Genomic DNA, 27,500 nt, shown 5'->3' on the forward strand with positions numbered 1-27,500 from the left:
GTCGTTTGGTTCCTTAGTGACGCTACCGCATGCTCAAACAAGACCTGTATGTGGCTTTTTCTCTTCAAATTTCTTTTCCAGGTTTGGTTTTCTCCTGTTTTACCCAGTTTTCTTTTGCTCCGTTTGCATTTTCAGCGCGTCAAACGGGACATCAACTCAAAATAAATTATAAGAAAAAAGAAATCACCAAACAAATTTTTTTTATTACTGCTTTAATGTCAGAAACAACTAGCCACAAGACTGTTTTGTTTAACGCGGAAGTCGTCAATTCAAATTAAAAATGCCTTCTTTATTTTACTCTAATAATTAAGTCATGGATCTGCTTTGACAAAGCGAAAACGAAAACCTCCAATCTTAAGTTAAATTCTGCTAGCATTACTCGATTGTAGAATGGTGTACTAACGTTCTTTGTCCCGAATTTTGTGAGCTAAGTACTAGCCAATCTTAATTTTTTTTTTCTAGTTGACTTAATTTAAACCTTCTCCACGGTCTGTCGAATTCCTTAGTTAAAAAATCTCGTTTGTCTGGATGACTCTGTTAATACCTACAAACAACTTTTTCTTTCCAATCGATAAGTTATAAGGATTTTAGACGAATACAATTTTTCAGTTACATATCGTACGTTACAAAGGCTGCATTCTACTATCAAACAAAACTCACATCGTCCAAAACGAATGCTTCCTCAACATTATATTTTGCCATGCTTCCAGACAATATTGTAAGAATTAACTCGATCAACAAAACAACACCCTGATTGTGTCCTTTACTGCTTGTCTGACTTCTCTGATCTTCCAACAGTAAAGAATTGGGTTCAATGACGAGTTTAAGCTAGCCAAATTTGCTGAATAAAGCGAAGCGACGAAAATTGGTGACGTGAGTCCTCTCTGAAGGCGCAAACCCTCCAAGATAGCAAATGGCAGATAACAAACAACTAACGCTAACTGCACCCAAAGTGCGCTGGACACCGTTCGTTTGTAACGCGCTATGTTCAATTGAACTGTTTGGCTTGGTTGTCCTTGATTAACGTTACCTTGTGCGTGAATCTGGTTATGACGGAGAGTAAGGAAAATTTTCGTGTAAGAGAAGGTTGACGTGACTACACAAAGTGCTACAACAATACAGTCATACCACGAGGTGATACGTTCATTCCAAAGTAACATTGTCGCTCCGGCGGTGGAAAGAACCCAAAACACAACTATAATGCGATATATTCGCTTTAAAGTTACAACTTGTCTGTATCTGAGTCCTAATAACAGGGCGAGAAGCCTGTCCACGCTTACGGCGGTCAGTGTAAGCAAGGACACACCACACAAAATATGGCCTGTGATATTGAAAACAGCAAATGCGTAGCGGCAAATATTCCATGGTTCGTTCAGGGTGGATATAAGATAGGTAAGACCAAAAGGTTCTACAATGAGACCAACACAAAGATCAGTTGTCGCTAAGTTGCGGAACAAGAGTTTTGACGGCGGATGAAGTGAAGTCTCCTTGTGAAGGGCAACTAGGATCAGAGTATTCCCCAGAAATGCGGTAATGGCCACAAAACCATTTAGCGCTAAAAGGACTATCAAATGGTTAGGGACTTCTCCAGTAAATTCTGGTGAACACGCCAGGTCTTCGGATGAGGTTTGGTTTGGATCTCCAGTTGAGTTTGTTAACGCCATGTTATTCCCGGGCAAAACGAGCTAACCAGTCAGTCGTTGCTTTGCCTAAGTCTTTATACAGACTGAGCTCATTAAACTTTAATCTGTCTTATGAATTTTTGCCAGTATGAAGCACCTGGATTTTCGGAAAGGAAGCTAAGTAGAAATTTGAAAAATAAGGAAAAGATCATTGACAATGTATTTATTAAAAAAAAAAAAAAAAAAAAACAGTTCAGTAGAAAAATCTATTCCTTGTAAGTCCGTATACCACGGAACCATAAGGTACCTAACGCCAGAAGAGTATTCATTTATGGTAGATATGTTTCTATAAACAGTAATTAACAGGAAGATGTGGGAAGATAACACAACAGGAGAGTTGTTTAAACCACATTATCACTCTTAAATAACAAAAGAGAAAGTTCCAATTTGCCGTTCAGCGAATAATGTTTTATCTACTGTCGCACCTGTGGAAGCTAATTTCAAATTGTGCTCCAAAGGAATAAACTACCTTTCTTTTTTATCATGGTATAGTTATCAGTGCTTCAAAAACATGAAATAAGAGAAAATATAATTTGTATGCATTCGACATAGAAGACGAATGTTAAACCTTTCTGATGATGTAAACAATCCCAGTATAAACTCGACAACAGAAAAGCACAATTGACTGGCACATAAACAATCACTCTGCTTTTGATCTTTGCGTCTTAAAATTGCCATTCTCTGACATTTAATGAAATATGACGGCAAATGTCGACTCAATAACATATTATGCAAATGTCATTTGAGTGAGAAACGTTTTTGAATATTGTGATTATTAAGGGTCGAAATTTGACAGCGTTCTGAGCGAGCTTCCTCTACTGCCATGATAAATACCTCCACGAAGGCTTAACGGAAACGTCCAATATACTGTGCAGTTATAACATTTTTTATTTACATATACACTCTTGTTTCTTGCAATTTATATTATTACAAAACTGAAAATTGCTGTTCATAAAGGCTGAGTAAGGCTGCTTTTTCTTTAATTTTTTTGTGGACTGTGTTTATGTTCAATTCGGTTTCTTTTTTTGCATCTTACTGATTCATTTTCGTGAATGTAACTCTTTGACTTATCTTTTTCTCACTTTGTTTACATTTGCCGTACATCAACAGACATATTAGGGACCTTACGAAAACACGGCGGCGACGACTGAATGAGGACGGTAAAAAGCAAAATGTTTCATGAGCGAAACAAAAGTTCCGCACGTTCGTTAAAAAGTAAGTACATTTTTTTGACGTCGTCTGCAAGAGTATGCTGTCGCCATGTTACTGGAGTACTCGGCAAAAAATCTTAAACTATGGCGTAGTTTATTGACGACTAAAGACAATTAACTTTGTCAAATTTTACTGAATCCGTGTTATGAACTTTAGTTGAAGCAATGGGTTTATTAGAAAACAACCAAGAAAAATTATGAAACATTCGGAAACATTCATCTATTTTCAAAGACTATAATTCAACAGACAATCCATGTCCTTAAGCTCATAATATGATAACTTAATACATAAAAATATTGATATACAGTTAATATGCAGCACGGAGAGCCGATAAACCCTGGCAAGAAAATAAAACAAACCGGCATGGTGGGCTAAAACACTTTATCACCTCATAACTAAAACGGAAGTTCAATTTGGAGTTCAGGGAACAACGTTTTCATTTACTTCTCATATAATCATCGTGTTATTGCGACTAACATTATGATTATACTTCTTTCACCTAAGCAAGTTCTGGACCCACGCAAGCTGAAATTAATTCTCGTCTTCCTTTAACTTATATTCATCCCAAGAAATTATTGAAAAACAATATAAAGACACAAGTCACTATATTTCATATTTTTAATGGGAGTTTTACGCCGCGAGCTAATTACAACAGACCATGAATTGCTTAATTTTGACAAGCAACACAAGTTTTCAGGTGAGCGCATGCTCTTAAACGCCTCATAAGTTTGCCCCTATTACAGGTGTTTTCACTCTGTCAGGAAATTTGTTCCCAGTCCTTTTTTTCTCTTCGCAACAGTGCCAAGGCCCTGGTTACTAGGCTACCCATCCAATACATCTCATTCTGTTATATGATGTTAAACATGACATGGATCTTGGACTGCATTGATCCGAGTTCCTTTTATCCGTGAACTTTAATTTATCTTATGAAATTTTTATACACCTAGATTTATCAGAAAGGAAGCTGAGAAGAAATTTAAAAGATCAGGATAAGTTCACAGAAAATGTGTTAGTTTTCAAAAATTACAATTCAGTCAAAAAATTTGTTTGGTAAGTCTTTATACCACGCAACCTTAATGCCCTTAAAGCCCCAACAATATTCATTCACAATAGAGATGTTTCTTTGAAAGGTAGATAACAGGAATATGCGAGAAGATGACAGAAAAGGAGATTTGGTTCAGTCTCTTATGACAGTCACATCATTAAAGAGTTTCAGTTCAGCGAATAATCTTTTAACTACAGTCGCAGCTGTGCAGACTTACTGAATATTGTTCTTCCAAGGCATACACTTGCTTTCTTTTTTTAGCATGATATGGGAGCAGGGGCGGGGGAGAACACTCCATAACGCCTGGCACTTTTTTTGTATCTGAATCATCCAACAAAACTTGACGTCACATCCGGTCAAATTGGCGCCCAGCAGCCTCTCTCGGCGAAGTCGAATGATGGCGTCCGGGTCAGGCATGATTTCTTCGGATTTTTGAGCCATCAGTATCAGGAATTGTGAACTGTGGATATGAAAGATGTTGTAAAGATATTGCTTCGAACTCATGAGCAAGGGTTTTCCAAAGGAGTGATTTTTTTCTATTGTTTGTACGGAAAATACGAGACAGCTAAGCGTCGTGTCATGGCGAAAATTTCACACTCTCAAAACGAGTGGCGTTCAGACTTTTGGCTCTTGTGGCTTCTGATCGTTCGAAAGCTGAAATTTTAATAGCCTATCCCGTGAACAACATAATGGAGGAGACATCGTCAGTCATAGTTTGCAGTGTTAACATCGGGAACCTAATTATCACTCGACGTGAAGTGTTGGAAGCCTGTATCATTGAAGTGTTCCAATTGTCTTCGTTGTAAGGGACTCGTAATCTTCGAGGTGAGTAAATGTAGTTATCTTCATTTCCAGTTCTTTTCTGCCGACGTGAGTACCTTTACATGCGGGCTTCAGAGTAATAAGTCGGTTTTGTGCTTCGTAGTTCTTTAACAAAGACGCAAGTGACGTTTAATTAATAAATAGTTCATATCATGTTGTCCTGCAAGTGCAGGCATGAGGAGGGGCTTGAGTCAGAAAATGTATCTGCCTGGCCTGGTTCATATTGCTACAGCTATTGTGAGACAGTTGTTAAAGTTATTGATGTCAAGCCATCTTAAACAATAAATTAAATAGCATTATTGCGAATGACATTATTTCTCAAGTATTGAAAGAAACAACCCCTTCACCCTTTACTTCATCTGCACTCTCACCACTTGGGTGCTCATGGGTTAAGGCTTTTTATACATTTGTACTATAATTATGCACATGTGACATCAAACTATGGTAAGAACAAACAGTATGCCACAAGCCACAGATAAGTGGCATGACCAAAATGATCTTACCTTGTTTTGATGTCCTCTTTGGGTTATCAAAGGACACATGGAAGGCCAAATGGACTTTGAAAACTCTTTATGGCTGACAATGTCATTTGTACATCATATAATTATTTACCAGTTATTGCACTTATGTTAGTTGGTGCCCAATATTTAAGGGTGGGGAATTGTCTTTTTCTCTGTGTCCAAGGTTGGGTAAGAGAACATTGGTTGTGTTTTCACTAGGACAATTTTAGCTAGATAAAGCCGGAAAAGTCCGGAAATACGGTGAAAACAGTTCGTCTTTTGTTTAGCAAGATAAAAATGCAAGCTGTTTTCACGAGAGAAAACAAGAGATTATCTTGCCTTTAAGACCGGAAAATCACGCAGAGTTATACTACCTCGCGAGATGGTATAACTTGCCCTGGTAAATACTGCAGCCAATCACATTGCACGTAGTGACAGCCGCCTGTCAAGTAGTTTAGCAATATTATTTACTAGACGCTAGTCTTGTGTTTCAGTTCGACTCGTGGTTCACTTTGCGAAACAGAAAAACGACAGATGACTTCAACAATACGTCAAAACCAAAACTGTGGTCTTGCCGGATAAGCCCACACGGCCTTGCACTTACAGCGATGAATGTAGTCTTGGCGTTGGATAACATTTCGTCGCATCCTCCTCATCTGTAGAGACATTAACCGTATCCTCTGAGAGAAACTCCTTCTGTTCGTCATAAATATAGTGAAAATGGGTTATTCCAGAAAAAATCCACACCCCCCCCCCCCCGACAGATGGGGTCATTTTTTAACCCCCCCTCTCACCTGGATTTCCTGAAACACACGACTCCCCCTTCTGTCTGGATTTCCAAAACCAAAGACCCCCCCTCCCGCCTGGATTTCCGGAAAAATATATTAGGCTTAAATTTAATTTATTTTTAATAGAGAATACGCACAATCACATCTAGAAGATGTTCTTTTTTAATTTCTAAAGCTTTGGCTAATATTAGAAGCCCTATCGCGTGGAACTAAAAAAAAGAAAGGAGCAACAATGCGAAAAAGCGAACGAGTTCATCCTTTGTGTATGGACAATACCCATGGAATCTTAAAACTGCACGCAGAAAACGCACTGGCTGCTTGTTCAACTGTGCTACGGACAATGGGACTTCAGAGAGGTTACCACTGTATATGTTGCAGGAACCCGTCCAAGACCTTCCTCCTTCTGTTGCTTTTGCAATAACTTACGTTTCCAGACGTTTTCTCGAGGTACAGATGGCTACAAGTTCCTCTCGAGTGTTTTCGATGAAGAGGGAATGTTTGGACCAAAATTCTTTGGAATTATCTTCTTCAGCTAATAGCTCTGCATCCTTGCTTGCACACGTAAAAAATTCTTCTGCCTGACGCAGTGGAATCCACGCTAAGAATGCAATGGCGGACCAAACAACCGAGAAAGTGAAATTACACAACGGTGACGCGCTGAGTCTGGTACGAGTAGAAATGTGTCAGGTGTTTCAAACTCTTCATTGCAACAATGTTGCGATGGCTCGTCTTTTAGTATCTTGTTGTTCGCATTTTCTGCTATAAAAGGACCTACGAAGGAACTTAGTTTATCATTTATTTTAGGTGAGAAATATGTGAACAAAATATTTCTACTATTTTCAGGGTCTAAGAGCGCTGAAGTGTCACCGAACTAAACGTTCGAATTGCGTAAACTATCGGTCGAAATGACCTCTGCAGAAGACTTTCTCTCGTTCAACCCCCCCTCCCGCCTGGATTTCCAGAGTCTTTGACCCCCTCCCCTCCCCCGAGAATTTCCAGAATCCCATCCGTCGGGGAGGTGTGGATTTTTTCTGGAACAACCCAATCAACATAATTCGCCTGCTGCCATTTTTGAAAGTTGCTCACTTTTGTAAGTTGATTATTTAATTTAGCGGCTCAAATTCCAGGTTAAATTGCACAATGAAAACAGATACCATGTTTAACTAGTTAATGTCAGGCTGTAAACAACTACCAAGAAAGAATGTTTGGCTAGTAAATTGACCTAGTGAAAACACAACCATTAAGTAAAAAAATATTGCAAATTCCTGGAGGTTATCTAGCAGCAGAAATTGACCCATACATTAAGTTCTAATAATATGGTCTCCTTTGAACCAATGAAATTTTTTTAAGCGAAACATGTTTGCCAGGGTTTTTAATTAACCCTATCGGTAAGACTTTTTGTAGTTTTACAGTGTAGCGTTTTTGCTTTTATCATTTTTTTATTTTTTATCAATTTGAAGTTTTTAACCCCATCGATGATATCTTTGTAGTTTCAGCTTCTAGTTTGAATTGCTGTTTTTATCATTTTGTAATTTTGTCTCATATATTGTATTTTTTTAACCTTTTGTATATTTAATCTTTATAGGACCTTTCTGAAAACCACGTTTAGTGAACAGAAGCTTCCTAATAAAAGATTATTATTATTATTATTATTATTATTATTATTAATTCAAAGTTCATTTTGACAAGGAATTTTGAGTTCTGTTCAATTTAATGAAAAATCAAAAGTTCAATAACCACACAATCAGTTCAAAAACGACACATCAGTTCAGTGACAGTAGACCTCAATACAGTAAAAACCCACGTATAAGAACCTAGTGATTTAAGAACCTACAGGCTGAAATTGGGCATTTTAATACCCAAATATATAAGAACCTATTTAGCCTGGCAAAGAAAAATAGGTTCTTATACAAAAAAAACACTCTTGACTTATTGTAAGGCCAAAATACTGGATTTTGTTAGAAATTGTGAAATTTCTTAGAAATATACCATGAAAATTATTTGTTTAATACAGTATGTAGTACAATGAAGAAACTTCAAAATTGAAAATCTTTTAAATACAGAGTATAGAATAATTGTAGTTCTGTATAAAATTATACTGGTGTAGTCTTGGGACTTGAATCTGTATAGTGCCCTGACTTTTTGTATCACTATGACAAATCCTACAAATAAGAACCTACTAAGAACCTAATCAGCCTGACTTTGGAAAAACTACCCCAAAATATAAGAACCTATTCAGCCTGAACCCAAAAATTCTAGGTTTTTATACGTGGGATTTTACTGTATTGTAAGAATAACTATAGGTGAAAGGTTTTTTATTCCAATGGGGCAGATAAGAGGAAAGGGGAGGGGAGAGGGTTTTGCAGGAGCGTGGTCCATACAATTCAATAAAAAAAACAAAAATTCAATAACCACACAATCAATTCAAAAACCCACATTCGTTTAGTGACAGTAGACAATTGTAAGAATAACTATATAGGTGAAATGTTTTTTTATTTTAATGGGACAGGTACGAGGAGAGGGTTTTACGGGAGCGTGGTCCATATTTAGAGTAGGCAGAAAGTACAAGTGAAACTAATAAGTATTTATGTATTACAAATAATGGTAACAAACTTACACTGTACCTGCATTTAAAAATCTATTGCCTGCTTATCCATAACCCATTGTTTGTCTTTGTAATCATATTTGGCAACAGCTGCCCAATAATGTAGCTTTTTCTTGTACATAGTTCTACTTCCTTCTTGTCAATAATGCAGATTAGTGGCCCGTTGGTAAATAATTTTGTAAAACTGTAGAAGTCCTATGGTTCATTGAAAATCAAAAAGTCAAATAACCATAGCAACAGTTCAAAAAACACATATCAGTTCAGTGAGAAAAACTATAGGTGATGTGTTTTCAACTTTCTCTCCCTCATGCTTTTCAAGGATGCAAATGAGAGGCCTGCTTGTAAATTTCATATTAGTTCAATTCAAAGAAGGCTTAAAAATTCAATCACCACACCAAAACAACAAACCTCCCACCCCTCCCCCAAAAAAGAGGATTATATAAATGTATATTATTTATTTATTAACCACCTGGGTGATAGCAGACCTCAAACTTAAGAAAATTTACTGGTGTGGGTGTTTTTAGTTCAATGGGTCTTGCAGGTAGGGAAAGGGAAGGAAGTGGACAAATATGTTTGCATTATATTAATAGGGTTTAAATGTTATATTACCATGGTTTAGAATTTTCCTCACCAAGATGAAATTTTTAGGGATTTAATGTTTTTATTTTTTCGTTTTAATTATTTTATTTTTAGAGATTTAAACAAACACCACAAAGGAAAGAGACCGGCAAATCCCCCTGAGACGGCCAGAAAGGAAACAGACAGCGAAAGGAAGAATGCAACAAGACCACGAGTAACTGCAATGGCCGCTTAGCTATATGATTTATTATAATTTACTATGTGTCAAAGTCTAATAAATGTCTGCTGACAATAATTTTCACATTAGTGTACACCATCGTGTTTGATTACATTGACGTATTCGTATGATCGAAAATTTGGTCAGCCAAGCTGACCAGCCATAAGCCTTAGCTGGGCAGCCACCTGCTTGGCCTCCATTACTGTTTTTTTTTTTTTTTTTGTTTTTTAATTTTTTCGGTTTACTTTTTAACTGACTCTTCTCGTCTCTTGACTCTTCTCGCAAGTGCCACAATCCCTGTTTCCCTTTATGCAAGCTCCTTCTTGTCTTCTGCTAACTGCATGCAATTGCAGTTTCTTCCGGTCTTGGATTTTTTTTTTTTTAATTTCTTTTGTTGCAAATTTCTTTAAAGGGTTATTTTATTTCAACAACGTAACAAGCACAAACAGTACATTTTATACTACAATATTATAATTACTAAAAAACAGGCTGAATGTTACGGTATTTTAACACACCCCATTTTTTTTGGTGTTTGTGTGGGGGTGTGTGTGTTTGTGTGTGAGGGGAGGGGGACAGGGAGAGCGAGGTACGAAAGATAAGAATGGGGTGTGTTAAAATAGTGTAACTTCCGGTCTTGTGGCTTTCTTCCCTTCGCTGTCTGTATCCTTTCTTGCCATGTCTGGGGGGATTTGTCAGTCTCTTTCCTTTTGAGTTTTTGTTTAAATCTCTAAAAATAAAAGAATTGAAATGAAAAATTAAAAACATTAAATCCCTAAAAATTTCATCCAGGTAAGGAAAATTATCAACCATGGTAATATAATGTATAAACCTATTAATATAATGAAAACATATTTCTCGTGTGAATTAAGGCATGGGCCCAAAATTGTTCTCTCAAAGAGTGTGGGGGCTGTCTATCTCTAAACACTTTTAATGTAGGCAGATGAAACTTTGACAGATACATACATTATTGATTTGCGGTAATTTGGAACTTTTAAATTATGCAAATTAGGTCACGTGACTTCCATCGGCTGAAAAAGCTTTATCTTAAAATGGCAACACTTTTTCTTGCGTCCTTAATTTTTTTATCATTTTAATAATGTTAAGGGCGTTTAATACATCACTTCTGTGCTTGGCCTTCTTAAGATTTTTCTAAGCAAAGGCCTAACGTAGGGGGATAATTGTCTTGGGGGACTGGGTACTAATCGAAAAATCCGTGTATTTTAAAAATTATTTAAAAATTCAAAAGGGGCCAAGCACAGTTTTGTAGATGCATCTATTGCAAGATGTCTTGTACCAATTAGGTTATATATCTCACAACGAAAAGTGTTGCCATTTTTGCTTTCATCATTTTAAGTAAATTGTGGCCGTGCAAAGTCACGTGACAACATTTACATAATTAAAAAACACCAAGTTGACACAACTTGTCAATATATGTATCTGGCAAAGTTTCAAACTTCTACTGCCAAAGTGTTCTGAGATAGACCACCCCCCTTCACTTTTTAAGTAATTAATTGGGGGCCCATGCCTTAATTTACCTGAGTTGTCCACTTCCCTTCCCTTTCCCCCTGCAAGACCCATTGAAATAAAAGCACCCACACCAGTAAATTTTCTTAATTTGGAGGTCTGCTATCACTCAGGTCCCCGTTGTTCAAAGGCAGATAATTTTATCCACTGGATAGTTTGCTATCCAGAAGATAAAATGTGTGCAAGATTTTTATGATAGTCCTATAATTTGTGAATAGAGTAGAAGCATATGTCAAATTTAAGAATGGGATTGCGTGGAAAACTTGCCAAAAGCATTGATTGGAGTACATGTACTCTGCTGGACAGTGACTTATCCAGTGGATAAAGTTATCCACTCTTTGAACAACTGGGGCCAGGTGGTTAATAAATATATACACATTTATATAATTCCCCTTTCTGAATTTTTAAGCCTTCTTTGAATTGAACTAATATGAAATTTACAAGCAGGCCTCTCATTTGCATCCTTGACAACCATGAAGGAGAGAAAGTTGAAAACACATCACCTATAGTTTTTCTTACATTTAAGGTCTACTGTCACTGAACTGATGTGTGTTTTTTGAACTGTTGCTATGGTTATTTGACTTCTTGATTTTCAATGAACCATAGGACTTCTAGATTTTTACAAATTTACCAACGGGCCACTAATCTGCATCATTGACAAGAAGGAAGTAGAACTATGTACAAGAAAAAGCTACATTATTGGGCAGCTGTTGCCAAATATAATTACAAAGACAAACAATGGGTGATGGATAAGTGGGCAATAGATTTTTAAATGCGTGTGAGCCTGTTACCATTATTTGATACATAGATACTTGTTAGTTTCACTTGTACTTTTTGCCTACTTTCAAATATGGACCACGCTACCGTAAAACCCTCTCCTCGTACCTGTCCCATTGAAATAAAAAACATGTCACCTATATAGTTATTCTTACAATTTTTTTGTCTACTGTCACCGAGCGAATGTGGGTTTTTAAATTGATTGTGTGGTTATTGAATTTTTGGTTTTTTATTGAATTATATGGACCACGCTCCCGTAAAAACCTCTCCCCTCCCCTTTCCTCTTATCTGCCCCATTGGAATAAAAGAAATCATTCACCTATAGTTATTCTTATAATATTGAGGTCTACTGTCACTGAACTGATGTGTGGTTTTTGAACTGATTGTGTGGTTATTGAACTTTTGATTTTTCATTGAATTGAACAGAACTCAAAATTCCTTGTCAAAATAAACTTTGAATTTCATTGGTTCAAAGGAGACAATATTGTTAGAACTTAATCAATTTCTGCTGCTAGATATATATAACCTCCACGAATTTGCAATATTTTTTTACTTTATGTTCTCTTCCCCAACCTTGGACACAGAGAAAAAGACAATTCCCCACCCTTAAATATTTGGCACCAACTAACATAAGTGAAATAACTGGTAAATAATTATATGATGTACAAATGACATTGTCAGCCATAAAGAGTTTTCAAAGTCCATTTGGCCTTCCATGTGTCCTTTGATAACCCAAAGAGGACATCAAAACAAGGTAAGATCATCGGTCATGCCACTTGTCTGTCCCAGGCTTGTGGCATACTGTTTGTTCTTACCATAGTTTGATGTCACATGTGCATAATTATAGTACAAATGTATAAAAAGCCTTAACCCATGAGCACCCAAGTGGTGAGAGTGCAGATGAAGTAAAGGGTGAAGGGGTTGTTTCTTTCAATACTTGAGAAATAATGTCATTCGCAATAATGCTATTTAATTTATTGTTTAGGATAGCTTGACATCAATAACTTTAACAACTGTCTCACACTAGCTGTAGCAATATGAACCAGGCCAGGCAGATACATTTTCTGACACAAGCCCCTCCTCGAGCCCGCACTTACAGGACAACATGATATGAACTATATATTAATTAAACGTCACTTGCGTGTTTATTAAAGAACTACGAAGCACAAAACCGACTTATTACTCTAAAGCCCACATGTAAAGGTACTCACGTCGGCAGAAAAGAACTGGAAATGAAGATAACTACATTTACTCACCTCGAAGATTACGAGTCCCTTACAACGAAGACAATTGGAACACTTCAATGATACAGGCTTCCAACACTTCACGTCGAGTGATAATTAGGTTCCCGATGTTAACACTGCAAACTATGACTGACGATGTCTCCTCCATTATGTTGCACACGGGATAGGCTATTAAAATTTCAGCTTTCGAACGATCAGAAGCCACAAGGGCCAAAAGTCTGAACGCCACTCGTTTTGAGAGTGTGAAATTTTCGCCATGATACGACGCTTAGCGGTCTGGTATTTTCCGTCAAAACAATAGAAAAAAATCACTCCTTTGGAAAACCCTTGCTCATGAAGTCGAAGCAATGTCTTTACAACATCTTTCATATCCACAGTTCACAGTTCTTGATACTGATGGCTCAAAAATCCGAAGAAATCATGCATGACCCGGACGCCATCATTCGACTTCGCCGAGACAGGCTGCTCGGCGCCAATTTGACCGGATGTGACGTCAACTTTTGTTGGATGATTCTGATACGAAAATTTGACGAGTCTTCTGCCCCGCCCCTGCCTGCTGATTTCTATTTGACAGCTCATCAAATTTGAACCAATCAGCGCACGACTCGCAAACAGACCAGGGGGTCCATTTCATTCGAGCGTTTTGCGTGTGTTTCGTGTGCAAAGAGCTAGATTATCGACTATGTTTGGATGTCTGTCGCTTTCGTTTTCCAGTTACAATTTTTCTGTACTCTAAAAACTTTCCGAGATACTAAATTACGTTTGTTGAACTTATTTTACACGCTGAAACTGGCTTGATTCATATTTAAATGAATCGGAAAAGTATTGAGTTTAGACACCGTGCTCACTCGATTAGCTTGACTCCAGATTATTCTTCCTTCTCAAGAAGAGGATCACCGGGCATTCTGTCGCTGAGGCGTTTCTTAAATTCTAGCTGGATTCCCTGGAACATCCTTATTAGCCAGATGACATCGCTGGTTCGTTCGGCTTGTTTTAAAAGGTCTAACACGGCGAGCTGCGCAGCACGAACTGTCTTCGCGTCGTTTGCGACTGGAAGGAACGCCTCTGGTTCAAGTAATTTCGCGCGAGATGTGGTTTGGTAAGCTAGCAGTATGCCTCCACTGATTGCGTTTTGAAGATAGACATCGGACTGAATTAATGAATGAAAGCTATTGCTTCGCTCAAATTGAATTTCAACGCGAGTGTTGCTGTTTTCAGGACCGTTTCCAGAGAGTGAGAAATCTCCAAGTTGTTCAGACCACGAGGTGGACATTGCGCCAGACTCGTCTTTCCGTTTGACGAATGTCTTTGGCGGTTCGGAAATATCCATTGTTATTTTTCTTTCGTCTACCACCATTCCCAAGATGGAATTGAATGGAACAACGGCTTTTTTCCGAATTAGAGATGATTTCTGCGTGTGTTCGACGACAAACGCACCCGGCTGTTGTGGCTTGCTGGTGTTAACCTTGAGCGTAAACAACTCGTGGGAAACCCTTGGATCGGATCTTTGGATATTTATGCCTTGAGGAGTTGATTTCACGCTGTTTAAGTGAGCAGGAGTATTAACTGAACCGTGATTTACTGTGGAGGCGAACTTTGTTGCATTTTCAATAGTGATCTCCGTTGGACTCGCCGAAGAAAAAACTGCTTTCGCTGACATTAGAAAATTGTCTTTAAGCTTGTTTATTTCATCGACTCCAGGTTGTTGAGGGAACGAATCACACACATCTGGAACGTCTTCACTTGCATCTATTTCCTGAAATAAATTAATCATAAGGTGAGTTTATCTTTGTAAAATTGTGGGATGTTGTGCTCTACTTATCGAGGTTAAAATATATTGCTTTTATTTCTTATTTATTTACCTCGAGCTCCCCAAAAATAAACCAGGATCCCAGCTGATATTTTTTGTAGCTTAAAATTATTATTATATATTTTTTACAAAATTAGTCCTGAGTAGTTAGCTTACCTTACTTTCAACAGCTGCCTGTGATGTAGATGATTTCTTTTGGCCTTGAGTTTCTTGAAAAGGAATGTGCTGTTTGAAAAAAAATGTTAAGTACTGAGTAAGCAGGATAAAAAGCAAAAGCACACGTGTGGCTCATTCTTCTTGATATATTTTTGTGATCTTCTTTTTCATGTACCAATTCAGTTCCCAGAAAAAAAAAACAATTGAAAATTGCAATTTTCAACCAAGCATAAGTAATCAAACAGAAAATATATTTAGTGATCTATTACTACGCTTTTAACTGGGCACCATTGCTAGCTGAAATCCTGTAATGGTGATTACATATTTTTATTTTTTGCATACATTTTTATTTTTGTCGTCTCACCATTTTCTTTCTCTGTAGATGCATGGGTAACTCGGTCCCTTCGCGTTTCTTGACTTTGATGTCTGAAGAGTAACTCGAATCTTTCTTCTCTTTGTTCTCAACCGAGGTCCACTCATGATAGAACTGCTGGGTAAGTACACGCTTCTGATAGTCTTGCCGACCAGTTTCTCCCGTGAGCCCACCACTGTATATATAATTTCCTTGTTTTGCATACTTGTGTTTAGTTTCCATTATGCCATCATTAAAGTTGTGTAGGCACAAAGGCAGTCCAACCAGGGTGGCATCTTTGAGAGCTTTCTCAATATAAAATCCAGTGTATGCTACAAGTTCCTTGATGGTAGCAGTGACAGACTGAGTGCCAAATATCAACACAAATTGAAACCCCAGAAGTACTCTAGCATGACATTCATACTGGTCTCTGGTTAGCTCCTTTGGAGTGTTTAAAAGCCAATGGAAAACTTTCTTTAAACCACTGCAAAAGCAGACCAATATTTGAGTAATCAAAGAACTAAAACCAACATTACCCAAAAGTTCCTCAGCTCTTTCATAAAAAGCTAAGACACCACTTTCATCAAATGTCACATCATAGCTTTTCAAGCAAACTTTACGTGCAACTTTCTGCAATTGCAGAAACCACTGTTTCTTGCTAAGTTGGAGGGCATCAGCTACTTGGCCAATTCTCCGTGCTATTGTTTCAGTAGCTCTTGAAGCTTGGTGTAACATGGCAGGGTAAAAATCCTCGAGATCAAGATGGGATGCATTAGAGTGTCCATTTTGCCCAAGATGTGTCTTTGCATATTCTCGCCTGCCACAAATGATGATAATTTTGTGTTAAAATTTATTTACAGGTTTATTTCATGCTAGCCATGTTTATGACAATATAATTACAGCATTTGAAAAAAAGGCGAAAAAATGTCTTGACCGTTCACGGTTCGAGTGTCCGCGCTGTAATTATTATTTTTTTTTACATTTAAAGTTACCTGTTTTCAGTGTTGTCCACTCGCTTTCCTAGCCAGGTTGCATAATCTTCTTCTGCTCTTTCTGTCATTTGTTCTCTCCAAATAGGTTGGTTGCAGATGATGCTCATGTCTCCAAGTTGCTTTTGGTGTTCTGGTGACTCGGGTATAGGATACGTGGAGCTGGCAGAAGAACTTCCAGTGATTGATCGTCGCTGGCAACCATCTGCAACACCACGGACACAAATTTGAATGTCTTTTTGGAGATGTGGGTGATAGACAGTCTTCAAGGTGGACAGCTGTCGAAGAGTTTCCTTTCCAAGGTTGCTAACACGGTTGTAGTCATCAGGGCCCAACCAAGAGCACAATGTCACGATGGAACTTAACAGATTGTGCGGCTCTACCAGTTTAATCCTTATAGCAGTTTCTCCATTGAAAAATTTACTCCATTGCATCCATGGAAAGGCATCAATATAATGATAGAGAATTAACTTCCCATTGGGGGCAAGAATTGTGTTCTTCATTGAATCTTTACTGAGTAACCATTCCACTGTTTTCTTTACATTTGTATGTCCAGCTAAAACACCATTGTGTTCACTAAAGTCTAACAACAGTTTTTCTTGAAGGGATTGTTTGTCTTCCTTGAGCTTTTCGCACATGTCATCCTTTGGAACCATAATATTTACACCAAAAACTGTCTCAAGTTCTTTACCGAGTTCATTTCTGACAATGTTTTGGTACTTGAGCTGGCCAATGTTAAAATTGCTCACTAGTCCAGCTGCAAACTTAACAAAATGACTGAAGTTCTGCTTCAGGACGATAGGCATGAGTATATGTTTGAAAAGCTCCCCATTATTGTGTGAGAGAATGGATTCAATGAGCTGAGCCTTTTGTTGTGTTTGACTGATTTCGGGCTGGCCAGTGCAGACATTTAAACCTGGAAGTGTAGATTGTTGACAATTATTTACAGGCAGATTCAAGTCATCAATAAAGTTGAGCCATTCTTTGTTGGTTGGTTTTCCATTATATTTCCTGGGTAGTGCGATGTAATTGTGTGACGAAGAAAGAAGCGTAGAAATGGGCGGTTGTTTTAACGAATAAAGGAGTGAGTGTGGATAAGTTTCAGCCACCATGCTAAGAGTAACTTCGAGTTCACTTCGTAACCTACTTTCCGAAACTTGACCTTCAAGGTCGGCGTGCTGGCTTTTCGAAAGCAGATAAGCAGAAGTAGGCACATGTTTTGCAACGCTTGGTAGAACTATTTTTGAAAACTCATCTGTTGTTAAATGTTTTAAAAGTTCCTTCAGTCTCGCAGCACGGTGGGTTGAAGAAACGTCCAAGAAATTGTTGACAGCTGCAACAGCTTGTAATGGTTTCTCGTTATTAGCATTTTCTTTGTGGCTTGGATATTTTTTGTGATGTTTTCGCAACCCTCTTGCAGTGTCATAATCCTTTTCACATGCGTTACAAATAAAAGCTTTCGGCATGGTAACATTTAAACAGCATGAACAGCAGATAAGGGAAGTCGACTAAAGCTGAGGGCGATGGCGTGGATTTTGGAGCCGCGCAACATTGCGTGGTTAACACGCGAAACATTTTTTGTCTTGAGGGGAAATTTGTATGGGCTATCAAACAGTGAAATGTAAAAATCTTTTGAATACATCTATGCATCTACAATGTCGTAAAATTGTACGATACATTAGTGGACGTAAATGTTTACTTTGCCCTGGTAAGCTCTGGTATGATGGTGAAAGGATGCCAATTCAATGCAAGTAAATCACCGGCGAGTAACCATTGCACGCACGCGAGGAAATGTACAAATATTAAACTTGACTGGGCCAGATGTGTTACTGTTTCTTTATTGACTTTATTACAAGTTTCTCTCCTTATTAAATAGTCTCACAAACGAGAAGAGATTGTTTTCATAGTTTTAGCGGCAGTTTAGACCCAGTTATAACAGAGTCAAAATAGCTCGCAACTCGTCTCTACGAACAAAACTACATGAAGTCGGATTTTGTCTTTTTAGCGTGTCATTTATACAACTAAGTTTCAAATATAGGTACTGGATAATTGTCTTCACCAAACTGATGGAATAAGAAATCCAGGGTTCCAACTTGAGCTTCATAAATGGGTGTATATTCTTGCGTGGCGGAGATCGTAAGCAAATAGCCGCCATTTTGTCCGCGCGTGTATTTCGGAAAGGGAGATTGGGACTAGTTCCCCCAAATTTTTAACCCATGATGCAAAGCAACTTCCGGTAGAAATCAGCAGGTGTATGGGAGTAAAAAGAGAATCAAAGAACAAAAAATTTGTATGTCGTGAGAGAAAAGGTAAAACCTCTATGATGATGTTTGAACAATTTATTGAGTCAGTCAACGTTTTTCATAGTCTTTAGTGGGAGTTTTATTAAACCACTTAAGAATGCAAATTAACTGGTAGTGGCCGGTGCGCCAAAGAAATTCCTGTCAGTAATGAACACAACAGAGATCTCATTCAGTAGAGGACCTTAGTATAAACTTAATATTGAACAACAACACCGGCCCGCAAACTGACTTATCATAATAGAAAAGCACGACTGACCTGGCACATAAAACACCGCCCGGGTTTGCGGTTTGCGTCTTAAAATTGTCATTCTCTAACATTTAATTAAATATGGCGGCAAACGGTAAAGGGTAGACAGAGTCATGTATTTTTTTTTTTTTTTTCGTTTCAAATTCGCTTTCGTTTTGCCTGAACAACGATTTAATGTACTACGTATCTAGGTATGTTACTGTGACAAACATTATGATCACGCTTCTTTGATTGAAGCAAGTTGTGGAGCCACGCACTCTGAAATTATTTGTCGTCTTCTTTTAATTCATATTCATCCCAAAAAATACTGAAAAACAATTTTAAGACACAAGTTATTATATATTTCATATTATTAATTGGAGTTTTGTGCCGCCAGCTAATTAAAACAGGCCATGATGCTATAATTTGACAAGCAACACAAGTTTCCAGGTGTGCGCATGCTCTTAAGCGCCTCATAAGTTTGTCCCTATTACAGGTGTTTTACTCTGTCACCAATCTTGTTCTCAGTCCTTTTTTCCTCTTCGAGACAATGCCAAGAATGGTAACCAGGCTACGTTTCATTCGGTTATATGTAGTTTAACGAGACATGGCTCTTAGTCCAAATTGATCCACGTTTCTTTCTTTCTGAAAACTGACTCTTAAGTAGTTGTATTTATTTTATTTTTTTCGTCGCTTTGTTTGCATTTGTCGTATGTCAGTGTCCAACCAAGAGACTGAAAACAAATTATAGAAAAACATCATCACACGGAAATAACTGACCACGCCCCCTGAATGTCAACTGTCAGCTGTGAGATATGCTTATTGCAGAAAAGACAAATTAATTAACATATTCATATTTTTCACTGGGAGTTCTGAAAAGCCAGTTAGTTAAAAATGTAGTATAAACATAACGAGGAACACAATTATTTAAGTGAAAGCGTCCTCTCAAACAAACATTCAAATATTTCGTAACGCATGCAAGAAATTAATAACTAAACGGTTTGTTATTTTCGTCTCATTTAAGCCTGAAAATCTCCTTTTTTTCATGGAATTTGGTCTATATTTGATCCTAAACTGTACATTCGCTTGCTGCGAATCTAGTGGACTCATAGATTTTTTCAAAGTTTGATTAAACTCTGGATATTTCTTCTTTTTTTCCTTTTTTTGTTAATCTGAATTATTCGCATAAATTGGTGTATGACGACGATCGACTGTAATTTGACCGCTGATGATCGAGCACGTGAACAGTGGTGGCATATGAGATATGATCACGTGCTGACCTAATTATGGGGCTTTTTCTCTTCAATTTTCTTTTCCAGTTTTGGTTTTCTCCCGTTTTACCCATTTTTCCTTCGCTCCGTTTGCATTTTCAGCACGTCAAACGGGACATCGACTGAAAATAAATGTTAAGAAAAAAGGAATCACCAAAAATTTTTATTTATTACTGCTTTAATGTCAGAAACAACTAGCCACAGGACTGTCAGCTATTATGCTTTTGTTTAACGCGGAAGTCGTAAATTCGTATTAAAAATACCTTCTTTATTTTACTCTAATATTTAAGTCATGGATTTGCTTTGACAAAGCGAAAACGAAAACCTGCAATCTTAAGTTAAATTCTGCTAGCATTACTCGATTGTAGAATGGTGTACTAACGTTCTTTGTCCTGAATTTATTGAGCTAACTACTAGCCAATCTTAATTTTTTTTTCTTCCAGTTGACTTAATTTAAACCTTCTCAACGGTCTGTCGAATTCCTTAGTTAAAAAAGCTCGTTTGTCTAGATGACACAGTTAATGCCTACAAATTACTTCAAGTTTCCTTTCCAATCGATAAGTTATAAGGATTTTAGACGAATACAATTTTTTGCATATCGTACGTTACAAAGGCTGCATTCTACTATCATACAAAACTCACATCGTCCAATTGAAAAGGAATGCTTCCTCAACATTATATTTTGCGATGCTTCAAGACAATACTGTAAGAATTAACTCGATCAACAAAACAACACCCTGATTGTGTCCTTCACTGCTTGTCTGACTTCTCTGATCTTCCAACAGTAAAGAATTGGGTTCAATGACGAGTTTAAGAGAGTCAAACTTGCTGAATAAAGCGCAGCGACGAAAATGTCTGACGTGAGTCCTCTCTGAAGGTGCAAACCCTCCACGACAGCAGATGGCAGATAACAAACAACTAACGTTACCTGCACCCAAAGTGCGCTGGACACTGTTTTTTTGTAACGCGCTATGTTCAATTGAACTGTTTGGCTTGGTTGTCCTTGATTAACGTTACCTTGTGCGTGAATCTGGTTATGACGGAGAGTAAGGAAAATTTTCGTGTAAGAGAAGATTGAAGTGACTACACAAAGTGCTACAACAACGCAGTCATACCACAAGGTGATACTTTTATTCCAAAGGAACATTGTTGCTCCGGCAGTGGAAAGAACCCAAAACATAACTACAATGCAATATATTCGCTTTAAAGTTACAACTTGTCTGTATCTGAGTCCTAATATGAGGGCAAGACATCTGTCCACGCTTATTGCGGTCAGTGTAAACAAAGATACACCACACAAAATACGGCCTGTGATACTGGACACAGCAAATACGTAGGGGCAAATATTCCATGGTTCGTTCATGGAAGATATAAAATAAGTAACATAAACAGGTTCTACAATGAGACCAACACAAAGATCAGTTGTCGCTAAGTTGCGGAACAAAAGTTTGGACGGCGCATGAAGTGAAGACTCCTTGTGAAGGGCAACTAGGATCAGAGTATTCCCAAGAAATGCGGTAATGGCCACAAAGCCGTTTAGCACTAAAAGAAATATCAAATGGTTGTGGAGTCCTTTGGTGAATTCTGTTGAACACGCCAGCTCTTCGATTGAGGTTTGCTTTGGATCTCCAGTTAAGTTCGTTAACGCCATGTTACTCCCGGGCAAAACGAGCTAGCATGTATCGTCGCTATAAGTCTTTATAGAGACTGAGCTCATTAAACTTTAATTTGTCTTATAAATTTTTGTCAGAATGAAGCACCTGGTTTTTTCGGTAAGGAAGCTAAGTGGAAATTTGAAAAATAAGGAAAATATCATTGAAAATGTATTAATTCAAAAAAACAGAGTTCAGTAGAAAAATCTATTTCTTGTAAGTCCGTATACCACGGAACCATAAGGTACCTAACGCCAGAAGAGTATTCATTCATTGTAGATATGTTTCTATAAACGGTAATTAACAGGAAGATGCGGGAAGATAACACAGCAGGAGAGTTGTTTAAACCACATTATCACTCTTAAATAACAAAAGAGGAAGTTCCAATTTGCAGTTCAGCGAATAATGTTTTATCTACTGTCGCACCTGTGCAAGCTAATTTCAAATTGTGCTCCAAAGGAATAAACTACCTTTCTTTTTTTATCATGGTATAGTTATCAGAGCTACAAAAACATGAAATAAGAGGACATAAAATGTGTATGCATTCGACATAGAAGACGAATGTTAAACCTTTCTGATGATGTAAACAATCCCAGTATAAACTTGACAACAGAAAAGCACAATTGACTGACACATAAACAATCGCTCTGCTTTTGATCTTTGCGTCTTAAAATTGCCATTCTCTAACATTTAATTAAATATGACGGCAAATGCCGACTCAATAACATATTATGCAAATGTCATTTGACTGATAAACGTTTTTGAATATTGCGATTATTATGGGTCGAAACATGACAGCGTTGTGAGCGAGCCTCCTCTACCGTTATGATATTTACCTCCACGAAGGCTTAACGGAAACGTCCAATGTGCTGTGCAGTTATAACATTTTTTATTTACATATACACTCTTGTTTCTTGCAATTTATATTATTACAAAACTGAAAATTGCTGTTCATAAAGGTTGAGTAAGGCTGCGTTCTCTCTACTCTTTTGTGGGCTGTGTTTGTGTTCAATTCGCTTTCATTTTTTGTATCTTAATTCATTTTCGGGAATGTCACTCTCTGACTTCTCTTTAGCTCACTTTGTTTACATTTGCCGTACATCAACAGACATATTAGGGACCTTACGAAAACACGAAGGCGACGATAATGAGGACGTTAAAAAGCAAAATGTTTCATGAGCGAAACAAAAGCTCCGCACGTACGTTAAAAAGTAAGTACATTTTTTTGACGTCTTCTGCAAGAGTCTGCTGTCGCCATGTTAGGGCAGTGCTCGGCAAAAAAGCTTAAACTATGGCGTAGTTTATTGACCACTAAAGTCAATTAACTTTGTCAAATTTAACTGAATCTGTGCTATGAACTTTAGTTGAAGCAATAGGTTTTATCAGAAAACAACCAAGAAAAATTATGAAACATTAGAATAGGTTCGTTGCAACTTTATCTATTCCCAAAGACTATAATTCAACAGACAATCCATGTCCTTAAGTCCATAATATGATACCTTTATACATAAAACTGATATTGATCTACAGTAAATACGCAGCACGGAGAGTCGATAAACGCTGGTCACAAAATGTAACTAACCAGCATGGAGGGCTTAAACAAATTATCTTCATAACTAAAAGGGAAGTTTCATTTGTAGTTCAGGGAACAACGATTTCACGCACTACTCATATAATCATAGCGAAATCATGTTACTGTGACAAACATTATGATCACACTTCTCTGATTGAAGCAAGTTCTGAACCCACGCAAGCTGAAATTAATTATCGTCTTCCTTTAATTCATATTCATCCCAAAAAATTATTGAAAAACAATTTAAAGACAGAATTCATTATATATTTCATATTTTTAGTTGGAGTTTTGTGCCGCCAGCTAATTACAAAACGCTATAAATTAATATAATTTGACAACCAACGCAAGTTTTCAATTTTTTTCAAAATGCATTAACTAATAACAAACTTACAATCCACTAGGAAAATCTATTTGCTAAAAGTCCTTCCACCACTCAATCCTAATGCACCTAACACTTAAGAATATTCATCCAATGTAGACATCTTACTGTAAAACGTAATTAACAGGAAGATGCGAGAAGATGACAAAACAGGAGAGTTGTTTAAGTCTCTTTATCTCTGTTACATAACTAAAGAGGAAGATCCAATTATAAATCAGCGAATAATGTTTTGTCTACTGTCGCACCTGTGCAAACTACCTTTCTTTTTTGTTCATGGTATGGGAGTATAAGAAAATAAGACAATAGAACATCTGTAGGTCGTACAGATATAAGAAAAAAACCAAACGTCTATGATGATGTTTAAACAGCTTATAGAGTCAGTCAACGTTTTTCATAGTCTTTAGTGGGAGTTTTTTTCAACCACTTAAGAATGCAAATTAACTTGTAGTGGCGAGTGCGCCAAAGAAATTCCTGTCAGTAATGAACACAACAGAGATCTTATTCAGTAAAGGACCTTAGTATAAACTTAATGTCGAACAACAACACCACAAACTTATTAACATAGAAAAGCACGACTGACCTGGCACATAAAACATCACCCGGGTTTGCGGTTTGCGTCTTAAAATTGTCGTTCTCTAACATTTAATTAAATATGGCGGCAAACGGTAAAGGGTAGACAGAGTCATGTACTTTTTTTTCGTTTCAAATTCGCTTTCGTGTTGCCTGAAGAACGATTTAATATACTACGCATATACTGTGACAAACATTATGACCACGCTTCTTTGATTGAAACAAGTTGTGGAGCCACGCACGCTGAAATTATTTGTCGCGTTCTTTTAATTCACATTCATCCCAAAAAATACTGAAAAACAATTTAAAGACACAAGTTATTATATATTTCATATTTTTAATTGGAGCTTTTTGCCGCCGGCTAATTACAACAGGCCATGATGCTACAATTTGACAAGCAACACAAGTTTCCAGGTGTGCGCATGCTCTTAAGCGCCTCATAAGTTTGTCCCTACTACAGGTGTTTTCACTCTGTCACCAATCTTGTTCTCAGTCCTTTTTTCCTCTTGAGACAATGCAAAGACTGGTAACCAGGCTACGTTTCATTCGGTTATATGTAGTTTAACGAGACATGGCTCTTAGTCTAAATTGATCCACGTTTCTTTCTTTCTGAAAACTGACTCTTAAGTAGTTGTCTTTATTTTATTTTTTTTCGTCGCTTTGTTTGCGCTTGTCGTATGTCAGTGTCCAACCAAGAGACTAAAAACAAATTATAGAAAAACATCATCAAACAGATATAACTGACCACGCTCCCTGAATGTCAACTGTCAACTGTGACATATGCTTTTTGCGGCAAAAACAAATTAATTAACACATTCATATTTTTCACTGGGAGTTTTGAAAAGGCAGTTAGCTAAAAATGTAGTATAAACATGACGAGGAACACAATTATTTGGGTGAAAGGGTCCTCTCAAACAAGTATTCAAATATTTCGTAACGCATGCAAGAAATTAATAACTAAACGGTTTGTTATCTTTGTATAATTTAAGCCTGAAAATCTCCTTTTTATCATATATGGAAATTGATCTATATTTGACCCTAAACTGTACATTCACTTGCTGTGAATCTAGTGGACTCATAGATTTTTCAAAGTTTGATTAAAACACTGGATATTTCTTCTTTTTTTCCTTTTTTTGTTAATCTGAATTCTCCGCATAAATTGGTGTATGACGACGTTTGACTGTAATTTGACCGCTGATGATCGAGCACGTGAACAGTGGTGGCATATGAGATATAATCACGTGCCGACCTAATTATGGGGCTTTATCTCTACAATTTTCTTTTCCAGTTTTGGTTTTCTCCTGTTTTACCCATTTTTCCTTCGCTCCGTTTGCATTTTCAGCAAGTCAAACGGGACATCGACAGAAATCACCAAACAATCTTTTTATTACTGCTTTAATGTCAGAAACAACTAGCCACAGGACTGTTTTGTTTAACGCGGAAGTCGTAAATTCAAATTAAAAATGCCTTCTTTATTTTACTCTAATATTTAAGTCATGGATTTGCTTTGACAAAGCGAAAACAAAAACCTAGTCCAATCTTAAGTTAAATTCTGCCAGCATTACCCGATTGTAGAATGGTGTACTAACGTTCTTTGTCCCGAATTCTTTGGGCTAACTACTAGCCAATCTTAATTTTTTCTTCTAGTTGACTTAACTTAAACCTTCTCAACGGTCTGTCGAATTCCTTTGTTTAAAAAGCTCGTTTGTCTAGATGACACAGTTAATACCTACAAATAACTCTTCCTTTCCAATCAATAAGTTATGACGATTTTAAAGGAATACAATTTTTTACATATCGTACGTTACAAAGGCTGCATTCTACTATCATACAAAACTCACATCGTCCAATTGAAAAGGAATGCTTCGTCAACGTTATATTTTGCCATGCTTCCAGACAATATTGTAAGAATTAACTCGATCAACAAAACAACACCCTGATTGTGTCCTTCACTGCTTGTCTGACTTCTCTGATCTTCCAACAGTAAAGAATTGGGTTCAATGACGAGTTTGAGCTAGCCAAATTTGTTGAATAAAGCCAAGCGACGAAAATGTGTGACGTGAGTCCTCTCTGAAGGAACAAACCCTCCACGATAGCAAATGGCAGATAAGAAAAAACTACTGCTAACTTCACCCAAAGTGCGCTGGACACTGTTATTTTGTAACGCGCTATGTTCAATTGAACTGTTTGGCTTGGTTGTCCTTGATTAACGTTACCTTTTGCGTGAATCTGGTTATGACGGAGACTAAGGAAAATTTTTCTGTAAGAGAAGGTTGACGTGACTACACAAAGTGCTACAACAACGCCGACATACCACGAGAATATACGTTTATTCCAAAGTGTCATTGTCGCTCCGGCAGTGGAAAGAACCCAGAACACAACTATAATGCTATATATTCGCTTTAAAGTTACAACTTGTCTGTATCTGAATCTTAATAACAGGGCGAGAAGCCTGTCCACGCTTATTGCGGTCAGTGCATGTAAGCAAGGACACACCACACAAAATATAGCCGGTGATACCGGAAACAGCAACTACGTAGGGGCAAATGTTCCATCGTTCGTTCAGGGTGGACATAAGATAAGTAAGAACAAGAGGTTCTACAATGAGACCAACAAAAAGATCGGTTGTCGCTAAGTTGCGGAACAAGAGTTTGGACGGCGGATGAAATGAAGTCTCCTTGTGAAGGGCAACTAGAATCAGAGTATTCCCCAGAAATGCGGTAATAGCCACAAAGCCGTTTAGCACTAAAAGGACTACCAAATGGTTGTGGAATCCTTTGATGAGTTCTGTTGAACACGCCAGCTCTTCGATTGAGGTTTGCTTTGGATCTCCAGTTAAGTTCGTTAACGCCATGTTACTCCCGGGCAAAACGAGCTAACCTGTATCGTCGCTATAAGTCTTTATAGAGACTGAGCTATTAAACTTTAATCTGTCTTATGAATTTTTGTCAGTATAAAGCACCTGGTGTTTTCGGTAAGATAGCTAAGTAGATATTTGAAAAATAAGGAAAAGATCATTGAAAATGTATTAATTTAAAAAAACACAGTTCAGTAGTAAAATCTATTTCCGTATACCACGGAACCATAAGGTACCTAACGCATAAGAGTATTCATTCATTGTAGATATGTTTCTATAAACGGTAATTAACAGGAAGATGCGGGAAGATAACACAGCAAGAGAGTTGTTTAAACCACATTATCACTGTTAAATAATTAAAGAGGAA

The 27,500-nt window shown here is 37.4% G+C and overlaps 4 protein-coding genes across 4 annotated transcripts in view; all 4 read right to left on the bottom strand.

Annotated features, from left to right (window-relative positions):
- LOC146455737 (adenosine receptor A2a-like) overlaps positions 1-27,500 on the bottom strand; it is a 98,491-nt gene that overhangs the window by 62,655 nt on the left and 8,336 nt on the right. The window lies entirely within an intron of this gene.
- Positions 284-1,784, bottom strand: LOC146455744 (trace amine-associated receptor 9-like). The gene has a single exon (XM_085093930.1). The coding sequence runs from the start codon at positions 1,662-1,664 to the stop codon at positions 735-737; it is 930 nt and encodes a 309-aa protein (XP_084950056.1). The 5' UTR covers positions 1,665-1,784; the 3' UTR covers positions 284-734.
- Positions 13,662-14,769, bottom strand: LOC146455745 (uncharacterized). The gene has a single exon (XM_085093906.1). The coding sequence runs from the start codon at positions 14,767-14,769 to the stop codon at positions 13,864-13,866; it is 906 nt and encodes a 301-aa protein (XP_084950032.1). The 3' UTR covers positions 13,662-13,863.
- On the bottom strand, positions 20,025-22,666 carry LOC146455746 (trace amine-associated receptor 9-like). The gene has a single exon (XM_085093908.1). The coding sequence runs from the start codon at positions 21,751-21,753 to the stop codon at positions 20,824-20,826; it is 930 nt and encodes a 309-aa protein (XP_084950034.1). The 5' UTR covers positions 21,754-22,666; the 3' UTR covers positions 20,025-20,823.

The sequence above is a fragment of the Pavona decussata genome, unplaced genomic scaffold (assembly GCF_977016875.1).
Source record: "Pavona decussata unplaced genomic scaffold, jaPavDecu1.1 SCAFFOLD_270, whole genome shotgun sequence".
Lineage (NCBI taxonomy): Eukaryota > Metazoa > Cnidaria > Anthozoa > Scleractinia > Agariciidae > Pavona > Pavona decussata.

Coding starts and splice junctions, on each gene's coding strand:
- LOC146455744 (XM_085093930.1), bottom strand. CDS start 1,664: ATGGCGTTAACAAACTCAACTGGAGATCCAAACCAAACCTCATCCGAA.
- LOC146455745 (XM_085093906.1), bottom strand. CDS start 14,769: ATGATTAATTTATTTCAGGAAATAGATGCAAGTGAAGACGTTCCAGAT.
- LOC146455746 (XM_085093908.1), bottom strand. CDS start 21,753: ATGGCGTTAACGAACTTAACTGGAGATCCAAAGCAAACCTCAATCGAA.